The 12,249-nt window shown below is 33.1% G+C and overlaps 1 protein-coding gene across 1 annotated transcript in view; it reads right to left on the bottom strand.

Moving 5' to 3' along the window:
• Positions 1-12,249, bottom strand: part of UTRN (utrophin) — a 674,836-nt gene that overhangs the window by 329,660 nt on the left and 332,927 nt on the right. Inside the window, exon 51 of the mRNA XM_044675452.1 lies at positions 4,743-4,932. Within this exon, the coding sequence (XP_044531387.1) occupies positions 4,743-4,932 (190 nt within the window). The remainder of the gene's footprint in view (positions 1-4,742; positions 4,933-12,249) is intronic.

Here is a 12,249-nt window from a genome sequence, read left to right as displayed (position 1 = left end):
AATGAAATTAACAACACACCCTCCTTTACTTCATTTCTCCCAAAATTCATACCAACAAAGGAAAAATGTCTACTTGCTCTTTCAACATTTCTATCACATCCATAAATCAAGCTATCAAAACCAAAATTATCTTAACCAGTGTACAAGGTACAGAATCAGTTTTGTTCTGTGCACTAAAGACAAAATATATGGAATTCCTTATGCCTGAATATAAACTGTGCACATAAAAACAAACTCCAACATTGCTTTAATTTGATTTCAATTTATTTCCTTTTAAGGAAACTTCCAAAATATCTACTCCAAATGTTTGCTTACTTAATAGGAAAATTAATTGATCCATAAGTGCAAAAGAAATAAAAAAGTTCTCATGAGACTTGGAAGTGAGTAAAAATAGTTTCTATTATCCTAACAATAGTTCACAAAATGATATGAGATGGAGCCAAAGATAATCTTTAAAATAAAGCGAAAAAAAAGAAGAAAAATATGATGTGTATTGAAATTTGAAATGGAACAATCCCTGGATTTCTCTTTCAATACAGTATGACCTCTAATCCATAGTTTTCTGCAGTCACCCCACAGGCATGGAGGTCCACCTACAAAGCACCAGCAGTTTTCCCTTTTCTTTCATTTTCAATTCTTTCATCTTTATTTTTTTTGTGGGGGTAGGAGGCTATAGAGTCCAAAGGCAGGAGCAATGGAGATAGCATATATAAATGGGGTCAACAGATATTGACTTATATCTATGATTTTAGCAATCTATGGTTGGTCTTAGAATATATCCCTCACAGATATGAGAGCCCAAAGGTATGTTTTTTAAATGATTTTAAATAAGCATTGTACTTAATGGAGTTTTAAAGATTATTAATAAAAATACAAATGCAGTATATATATAAATTTATGCCTAATGATAACTGTTTTATTTTAGTCTACAATCTATATTCTAGCTCACTTTTTGAAAAAGTTCTGACATTAGCATGCTACTCCTCCATTTTTCCCACCAGAAAAAAATGACATTTACCAACCTCCTCTCATCAACCCCTACATAATTAAGAATGTTCTTTAAAGACTTTGAATGATTATGTGTCATTGTAAGAAAATGTTCCCTGACATAAGAACAGAAGAAAGAATAGTTAAACTTTTTAGATATAAAACATTACCAGTATCTAACATTTTTCTTAAAGATTTTTTTTATTTTATTCACAAATTATTACTGTTTCAAATATATTCTTCTTGATCTCTCTTTAGCCATGAACGTAAGATTATCAATTGAGTACTAACCAATGATTACAGGTTAATCTCCTACACATCTCAGAGACTTTCAAGTTATATAAATACCAAGATATGTCCAATAGAGTGAAAATAAAAAGGGCATGTTGCTTTAATATGAATTAATACAAAAATAGAGATTGTACATCTAATTATTAAAATGACAAGTTGCATAAACCAGGATTAAATAGCCCAAATCTCAATTTCTTTATACTATATATGTACACAAAAAGCTATCAATTACATGGGTAAAAGAGTATTAAAATGAAGGATCTCATGGGGAAAAGGGGGGAAAAGGAGGTACAATCCAAATATGTAAATGTCCTGGACTATCTATTTTTTGCCCATAAAGCCATACATACTGAGATTTATTTAAAACATAACACATTGTTAAAAAAATATGGGATGAAAATTTAAGTATTAAAGCAATCTAGACAACTACTTGAGCTTAAGAATCAAGTAAACTAGACCCTCTTTAAAGCATTATCACAGGGAATCAATAATGTAACATAACAGCCTCATTATGTAATAAGGTACTATCTGAAGAATAAAAATAATTATAATCTTTTGAAGATGCCCTAAGATAGTCATTTCCCAATAGAGAAGTAGTCAAAGGATTCAAAGAATTTTCAAATGAAAATATGTAAATCAAAATATCAACAAACACATCAAAAAAGGTCTAAATCAGTAAGTATTAGTTGCAATAGTCAACATTAAAGTGTTACTTCATATTTTTTTTAATTCACAGATTGTAAAAAATGAAAATATTGAATTCTGGAGAGACTATGGGAAGACAGGCACACCAATGACATTTTTGCTAAAGATGAAGATTAAGCCAAGTACTCAATAAAGGAATGAGAAACTGACCCATAAAACTGAATGATTAATAAACTTTAACTGAAATATCACATAAAGCAGAGGGAAAGTCTTTTACACATACAAAATATTCATATCACCAATTTTCAGGGTAGCAAATGATCAAAAACATAGGGGATTTCCATTTATTTGGAAATGCCTGAGCAAAATGCAGAATGCAAAGTAAATGAAATATTATGGTATTATAAGGAAAGTAAATTATGAAATAGTCAGAAAAAAATGATTTGGATAAACTAATGCTGAATATTGTAAGCAGAACTGAGATATAAAAAAACAAAATAAAGGAAAGGTAAATAGCACTAAAATCATCCATACTCATAACGATACAATGACCAATTGGTATTGTTGTTTTTTTACTTTGGAGGATTAATGGTGATGAATACTGCCCTTTTTTGGTGGAGACGATATTCGAAAGGGGAGGACCAAGAAATACAATATCACAAGGCTGCTGCATTAGTTTGCATTGTTGAACTCTATCAATAAAAGTACAAAGAATGGATTCTAAGGGATTCTATACATTTGTAATATCCAGAGATATGTACATATAGCCTGCTCTTCTGCAATAGAAGCACCTTAGTGGCTGTTCTCTTTACTTTTATATTATTAGCACTTAGGACAGAGCCTGGTGATTAATTAATGCTTATTGGTTGATACAAGACAAGGAAGAGTATTGGGTAAGGATAATGACAACTTTTAATTGAAAATTTTAAAAATTTAAAGAAATTTCAGAATGGATAGAGATTAGAAGAAAATTAAAGATTCTATCTCTATCTATGAAGAACTTCCTTTGGGGAAGAAAGAATAATGATAAAAATTAACTAATGAAATTAGTTTCATTAAAACTAATTATTAAAAACACAGAAACTATGTCTAAAATAATACTGTAAAACTGATTTCATAAGTGCCAAAAAGAAAAAAAAATGAAGAGGCAATCTGAGGCCACTGGATGTGGATAAGAAGAAATACTGAAGTATTCTGAGTTTTTAAGTGGAGATATATGAATTAATAAGGAAGTATAAGGAACCTAGAAAAAAATGGCACAAGCCAAGATTTTATGGAAATAAAAAAGTATGTTTAGTATAGCAGGTCATACTAAGCATAGTTTTAACAAATACATCACAGAATGTTCCTATCCCAAAATATTTTGCTATGTAACATCATCTCATCTGAGAAGAAAAGCAAAATATACCAACGGCCTCTACTTATAATCATCAACATAGTAGCCAAATGAATACTAACCAGGTAATTGTTTAAGAAACTCTTTCAAATCTGGTACTAGATATTGCATAGTGAGCATGAAAGGTGCTTTTCTATTCTCTCTGTTTGATTCATAATGCAATATAAACTTGGGCAAGATACTCTACTTCTGGACTATAGTCTTTCATTTGCTCTCTGCACAAAATCTAAAAATGGAAATTGGCAAACTCTTGAAGTTCTTTCTGAGGGCAGGAAGGTGGGTCAGAGTGCTGGGCCTGGCGTCAAAAGGACCCCGAGTTTAAATCTGGCCTCAGACATTTACTACCTGTGTGGTCATGGGCAAGTCTTAAACTTAACCCTGCTTGCCTCAGTTTCTGCAAAACTGGGATCTGGAAAAGAAAATGGCAAACCACTCCAGTTCTTTGCCAAAGATAATCCCAAATAGGGTCACCAAGAGTCAGGCGTGACTAATTATAACTGTGAAATTCTATAAGTCTGTAATTCTCAAAATTCTCTGAGTCTATAAATAAGTAAGACACCTAGATTGGATAATGAGAGACAAAGAGAGGGGAAAATAACAACTTAACTGGAGGCAAAGGTCATCAGGTTCACATTTCCATCTTTGACTTGCCAAATCACTTCTCTGCCATAGAACCTCAGTTCTTTTATTGTTGAAAAGGTTGGGGTGGAGGAGTGGGGGGTGCAGTTACTTGGCTCAGTAGATCAGGAGTCAGGTTGAGACACCACAGGTCCTGGGTTCATATGTGAACTCAGACACTTTCTAGCTGTTTGACTATGGGTAAGTCACTTAATCCCCATTGCCTAGCCCTGACAACTCTTCTGCTTTGGAACCAATATATAGTATTGATTCCAAGACAAAAATAAAAGGGAAAGGAGGAGGAAGAGAAGACTAGATCAAGAATACTTAACCTTTCTTATCTTGGATCTCCCCCATGGCAGCCTATGGGCAACCTTCACAGGACAGTGTTTTTAAATGCATAAAATACAGAAAGAGGAAATATGAATGAAACCAACTATGAATCAAAGTATTAAATATCAAAAAACACGTTCAAAGGCCACAGGTTAAGAAATTCAGGTCTAGATGATCTCTAAGGACATTTGGAAGTCTAAATACTCTAAACAGTAGAGGAAAACCCTGTCAATGAAATGAGAATAACCACAAAAGAGGTTGCATATAACAATAAGGAAACTAAAGAAATACCCCTACCAAGAAGGGCACCTGATTATCATAGAAACAAAATTATTAACGAGTTCATAAGAGAACAAGATTCACTGCCTTCTGTATCGATGCCTCTTCCTCCTAACAGGAACAATGTCATGTAGATGCATTACGATGGAAAGGTCCAGAAAAGAATCAATGCTCTGGTTTCCCAGTCACTCACCTGAATCTGCTTTCTGAGCTCCTTGACCAAACCAGTGTCCTGGAGAGCATTCTCCCGCTGAGCTGCATCTGCGAGCACATTCACTGTGGTTTCTGCCTCTGGCATCCACTTGAGGAAGCTCTCTAGATCCTTGAGGGAAGCCTGCACAGTCCTCAGCTCAGCCTCCAAGGCATTCTGTCGGTCACGAAGGCTGCAAATAACAACAGGACCAGCAAACTTTAAATAACTCTCCTTAGGATATTCCACGGTATGTATATTGATAAATTAAAAATTTAGCAGATAACCTGAAAGGAAAGATTCATTTCCATAAATTACCAAAAGTAGCTTTGAAATCTATTCCTCTGGATGTTCTGTGTCCTTTCTTCTGACAGAGGTGGAAGAGTGGATCAAGTGTGTTGGGTCTGAAGTCAAAAAGCTTAGTTTCACTTCAGACATTTAATAGCTACATGATCCTGAGCAAGTCATTTAATTTTTGTTTGCCTTACTTTCCTTAATTCTAAAATGGGTATATAGAAGAACATCTACTTCATAAGGTTGTTTTGACCATTTAGCACAGCAACTAGGCACTATTATAAATGCTTACTCCTTTCTATTCTCTCTCTTCAAAGACCAATAAGAATCTTATATTTGCACATATATCCTAATTTCCAAAACCTGTGAAAACTCATATTACAAAATGACTCCTATCACAATTTGAGTACTCATTCTTATTTGGGGAACAAAATTTCCTATTTGTACAGATTTCAAAAGGACTCTTGAATGGGGAAAAAAGGGAGGAAAGAGCAGGTAATTTAGTCATTTAATATCCTTTCTCCACATATCCAAGGTAAATAAAATAATTTAAAGAGCAAATTTTATGTTTTCTCAACATTTCAGATAAATAAAATTCATCTCCTAAGTATCAGCTCAGTCAAATCCCTACAAACTGGTCATTAAAGATACACCCAAAATTGTTATTTTAAAGGCAGAATTACATATTAGCTATTCCAAGAAGATCCTACTTGTGAAGGCAGTACTTATACATTTTTACTTTTTCATCAGCAATTAACACAAGATCTGGCAAATAGTTGATGTTTAATAAAAGGTGGTTGACTTAAGTCTAAAGATATTTCAATATACATTCCATTACCATAACACTACAAGGCCCTTATTTCTTATTTCTTTGAATCAGGCAACAATAGCATCCAAAATGTATCCCCTGAATGAAGCTTATCCCTGTTGAATTCATTCTACACAACACCACAAAATCTAATCTCACCAAAATGCAAATTTCATCATGTTTCATTCTCTGCTCTAAAAAACCCAATAGTTTCTGAATCCCTACATGAAAATCTCCAAGATAATTACTCCTATAAAAGCAAAACCCAGTGCAACCTTTATTTTCCCAATATTGTCTCACATTAAGTTTTTAGCCCCACCAAATTACTGGCTTTCCCAGAACAAATTTTATGTTCAACTCTCTGTTTTTGTTCACATGGCTTCCCCTACATAGAACATACCTCATTGCAAACATTCACAAAAATACACCCAACCTATTGGCTACATAAATCCTACATGGTAAGAGCAAATAAATTTTAACAAAAGGGGTGTCCTTTGATTAGAGAATGATTAACCAAATTGTGAGATATGTATGTAATGGAATATAATTGAGTCATAAGAAATGAGAAACGTAAGAAATTTATACGGTTGTATGAGCTGATGCAAGTATAGCATACTGAAAAATAGTATACATGATGACCACAATAAAGGAAATGGAAAGAACAATTTTTAAAACTTGTATGCTGAGATTATTCTGATGGGGACTGATTTCAGAAGGAGGAAGAAATGAACCTCCATCCTGTTCCTGTAGAGCTAAAGGGAACTATCAGTGTTGAATGGTACATCTACTCTCAGAAAGAGTTGACCTTACTAATTATTTTTACACAACTTTTTGTTACTTTCATGTTTCAAGGGAAGATTCATAGTGGTGTAGAATAGAGGAAAGGTATATCTGGAAATGACTAAAATATTAAAAACTAAAGTTTTCAATGAATTTTTTTAATTCCCCCTATCACTTAAAGTTAAGTTCCCTGCTAACCTCTTAAAGGAAGTTTTCATGCAACATTCTAGCACGCACCACTCCAAAAATAATAACACATCTTCTGTCCATGAGATTGTAGCATTGGTAAACTGTACTAATTTGGATCCTGTACTATCTTGTACTCTTATAAGCATCTTATTTTTTTTAACTTTAATACTAGTACTAAACTGCGTGTGTGTGTATATGTGTCTGCTTGTCTGTCTGTGTGTGTACATGTCTAATCTCCATCACTGACTTCATGTGACCCTGAGAAAGTCACTTAGCCTCAATTGCCTAGCCCTTACTGTTCTTCTGCCTTGAAATGAATACTTAGTATTAATTTTAAGACAGAAAGTAAGGTTTAAAAAAAACCAATGACAACAATAATCTCACTGAGGTTGCTGATTAGAGTGGACGTTCTTAATATTTAGATGGCCATTTCCTTCTTATATCACATTTATTTACAAACTTAAATGTCCAGTATTCTAGGTAATCATATGAAGAGTAGAACACAAAGTTCTAAAACATAATTGCTAAGACTTCAAAACAAAATAAACTTAAACATAGTAATACCATTAATAAATTAATTTTTTAAAATGCCATTCTAGGTTATTAATATTATACTTTGTAGGCCAAGAGAAAAAGAGAAAAAGATATATGACATTGAAATTTCTGGACTTCTATCAATAGGATCTAGAAAACTATATAATAGGCAAAGAAAGAGACATAAATTCTTAATAGTTCATTCAAAGTAAAAACTGAGATATATTGGGGGGGGGGGGGTTTGAGGAAAAAAACTGAGAGTTATGGTCCAAATTCTCAGCAGGCACTATACCTAATATAATATTTCTCCCCAGGCTCCAACTAACTAAAAATATCTAAATCATTATTGTAAATCAATACACCTTTGATTTTAAAGTATGAATAAATATTTTTGTTTTAAATTTTGATTCTGTGAACTTTCCTGAAATAACCAAATTAATAAGTTAAAAGCAATTTACATTTTTATTTCAAAGAAATAAAAGTTAACTTTTCCTTTATGTATGAAAATGAGTAAATTACCACTGCAGGAGCTGAAATGTTTTCATCTCTATTCACTACATTTATTATAATTCATTTTCAAGAAAAACAGCTTGCTATATAATGTAGCAGATTGGAAAAATATAGCCTGGTTTTAAATCTGACCTTTCCCAATAACTAAATGTTATTTTAGACAAGTCATTTAAATTTTGTTTACTTTGATTTCTCCATATCTAAGATAGAAACCCGAAGTAAACTAGACAGTGATTTAGGCAGAAGGTAAATTTAGGAAAAGAGGTAATGAGTAAAAATAAAAAATTTAATTCACTCAGCAGTAAACCTTTTCTCTCAAATTCTCTATTAGAAGCAGTAGTACTAAGTGAAATTGATTATCTTCCCCAAAAAAAACAAAATAAATTCAGGGATAACATAACTAAAATGTAATATATTAAAGGAAACCAGAATGTTCAAATGTATACCATTAAATCTTTAAAGGCTTTTTTGTCCATCCAAAAAGAAAATATTCCCTTCTCTTAGTGAAAATCTTTTAAAAAGAAGAATAGGGGCTCAACAAGCCCTAGATGTCAATCAACCATGTGATGGGGAACACACAAAGGATGGGGGAAGGGGGAGGGGAGAAGGGAAAAGAAGGGAAAGGGAATAAGTGTTTATAAATTGCCTACCATGAGCCAAGCTCTATGCTAAGCACTTTATAGATACTTCAGTTGATCATGTAACCCAGTAGCAGAGAAAGTTTTTTATTTTGTCTTTAACATTATCAACACGTTCTTGATTACAGAAAAACAATCACAACAGATCAGAAAAACAATACTTGAGTCACAACAAATGAAAACAACAAACAATACATAATGAGATTTCTGGGTTTGTAGTGCAACAAATCAAAAATATCATGAATATGGGTGCAGTCATCTGCTTGTTTCTGATCAGTATGAGGACTGGTTTAAAAAAGACACACATATGCTGCCTCAGAAAGCATCAGAGATAAAACAGGAAATCTTGGTAAAATACTAAGTTTGCCCAGACCATAAAACATCTCATGTCTGGCATTGTACACCTTGGAGCAAGTCACTTACCCTTTTTTTGCCAAAGTTTTCTTGCTTGGGCAACCGGGAAGGGCTGGGGGGCTTGGGCAGAGGTAGAGTGTTGGACTAAATCATCTTTGAGCTACTCTGGAGAGCTATATTAGGATCCAATAACATGCAGTATTTTTTGCTTTCTTCCTTTGTTTCTTTCATTTGAGGGTGGGGAGGTAGAGTGGAGATCTATAAATTGGAGGATGACCAGACCAAAGTCTTGAAATTTAAATATGCTTAACTCTCTAATTACTTCATTGGTTTTTCTTTAGTAATGCCAATGATTTCTCCAGTATAAAAGATTACTAGTGAGGAAACCCTCTTTACAAATGCAAATCATCAATTGCTCCACAAGATACTGTCTTACATTAAAGAGGGTAAAAGACTAGACCAGGGTCACCTGGACAGTTCATGCCATCAGATGTGAGACTTGAAATCTGGTCATACTATTGAATACGAGTCTCTCTCCATGACACCAATGCTGACTGCCCAATTACTTTAATATAGAGGGGGATGTACAATAAAGCTCAGTATGCTTATCAAGTAGAAAACTGTCAATGAAAACATTATGTCTTCTAGAAAGAAAATATATATATATGCAAACATACTTTGAAAGAGAGTGGGAGAGGTAGTAGTGAGCCAAAAGTAGTTTGCCTCATTTGATAATGAATACCTTCTTTTTCTTTACCTTTTTGATAACCAAGATGAGTTCTACTTGTAAAACTATGGGGTTATTGTCAAAGTATATTACATAGAAGGCAGACTGTCATTGACTCAACAGATAGCTGACAATGTCTCCAGAAATATAGGATAGGGACAAGAATGGTTCATGTCAGCACCTTTAAAATTTAAGAACTGGCATTTTCAAGGTAAATTGTAAGATCATATCAGGAAAAATAAAAACAAATTTCCTACTTTGTAACTTTGTAGTATGATCTAAATATTGAAAACCAAAAGATGTGGAAATTTAATTTATTCTTTTGATGTCTTTTTTTAATATTTCCCTTCTCAGATCTGCAAAAGGTGAAGGGGAAAAAATTAAAAACAGAAACAATGGTCTGAAAATAAACAATGCTTTCAACAGAGAAGCATTGGAGAGGATGAATAAAAGAAAAAAATAGATCCAGAAATCTAAACCTTAGCATAGGAGCTCAAACAGAACTTCTAACAGATATCTGTGCTTTTTAACTTAATATTGGAGGCAAAATGGAATAGGGTTTAAAGTACAAGAGGAACTACATTCAATTCTTGCCTAAAATGCTTGATTACTGTGTGAACCTGGGCAAGTCACTTACCTAAACTGTGCCTTAGATTCCCCTATATATGAATTTGGATTAGATGACCTCAGAAATCCCTTACAATTTGCTATGATCTTGGCATTCACTGACATGAGAAAAATAATTACTGTCCCATTAATTTTTAGAGATTCAATATCAAGCTTGTTTATTGTCACACCAGAGGAGGCACTCGAAATACAGGATAAACAACTGACCATTATTTAAGGAATAGTTAAAATTGAAAGACGTCTAAATACTGAGGCAAAAAATTCCATGTATTCTATTCTGTAGGGGCCTAATCATTAGTATGCGAATTAACTAGAACAATTAGAAAAAGCTTTGACACATATGTAAGTGAATAAAAAAAACTAATTTGCAAAAAGAAAGGATGAATTCAAATAATTTTGAAAATCAAGCATGATATTCAAAAATTGCCAAATGTTTGCCTTCATTCCCCAAATAAGGTCACAAAGAGTTTGAAACTATTGAAAATGACTGAATAACAACAATATATATTTATATTGACTGATTATTGGGGTGAAGTTACTTCAATGATCCAAAATACCTTTGATTGTACAGCATGGATTTTGACTCTGCCAAGGCAGATTATAACTCTTTCATGACACAATAGATAGTTTTACATTCAGTGGCGGTGCCCAAAACTATGTTTATTACTCAGTGATGCACCTTTATTCAGTTAGGCAGGTTCTTGGAAAATTGATACAGTTGGATGCTAAAAGTATACTCAGAAACTCTCTCTTCTGTAGGGTTGCCAGAAAAATCTCAGTTGGCATAGCCTTTGAGTATTCAGAGTCATTATCAGGCCTGCATGACTCATTAAAAGAGAGATTTAATAAAGATATGTGCATGGCCCTGAAGAACTGATCTGACCCCATTTCATCTGATTTCAGGAAGTAAAGCAGGGTTAGTTTGTCATGAGCAAGGATGTAGGTTTTTTGTCCCATATCCTCCTATTCTCTAAAAAGTTAATGAATATATACTTCAATATTCAATTTTAATCAATCTGTGATTTTGTAAATATTTCCACTATGAATTCAGCTGATTAAACTTCACAAATGGTCTTGGAGAGGTTTTTGTTTTGTTGGTTTGTCCCACATTATAATTTGCAAAGAACTCCAAGTGAAGAAAGTTCTGCTACTAATGAACATCAACAATTGTTTTAGAGATGCACTGAGGTGCTGAAAAATTAAGTGACATGCCCAAAGCCAGTATATGTCTGAGGAATGATAAGACCTTAATAATTCCTGAGTCTGAAGGCTATTTTTTATCCACTATATCATGCAGCCTCTCTTTGAAAGCTAATATGGTCAAAAACAAAACAAAACAAAACAAAACAAAACAAAACAAACAAACAAACAAAAAAACTATGGAGCATAACCTGGTGATGAGCCTCTCCAAATTAAGGTAGCCTAACCCTCATAAAACAAACATATAATTCATTACCCCACTCTCATTTTTTATGTCCTTCTGACCTGTCAAGGACTATTCAAATGGAAACTCAACTAGCAAAGATTTTAAGAACACAAGGTCATCTTTATACCACTCTAAGTCATCAGAGAAGAGCTCTGTTGGAGATTATAAATGAAGAGCTCAAAAAAAAGAGAAATAGACTACTGTCACCAGACAATTCATTTCTATGCAACTGCATATTAGCTAATGACTTCCTAAAGTATTTCTGCTTCCTATCCTATAACAACTAATAAGGCAGAAAACAAATGTGTGTGTGTGTGTGTGTGTGTGTGTGTGTGTGTGTGTGTGTAAAATCCAACAAATGCACTAATTAATGACTAAAGAAGAAAGGTCACCATACTCTTGGAAGTTTAAGATAATATTATACAAACTAAAACAATATAGCTCTAAAGAAATTATTTTATGATTTAATTTAGACATTAATATTTAAATTGCTTTACACTTAACCTTCTACATTGCTCTGTAAAGAAGAAGAAAATAGAAAAGACATTACAAGGAAAATATTTAAAGTTGCTAAAATGAACAATGAGAAATGTGACCAGTGAACTTAAGTCAAGGATACAAAA

This window comes from Gracilinanus agilis, chromosome 4 (assembly GCF_016433145.1).
Source record: "Gracilinanus agilis isolate LMUSP501 chromosome 4, AgileGrace, whole genome shotgun sequence".
NCBI lineage: Eukaryota > Metazoa > Chordata > Mammalia > Didelphimorphia > Didelphidae > Gracilinanus > Gracilinanus agilis.
The sequence above is the reverse complement of the archived record's forward strand: the minus strand, read 5'-3'. Positions and strand labels throughout refer to the sequence as shown.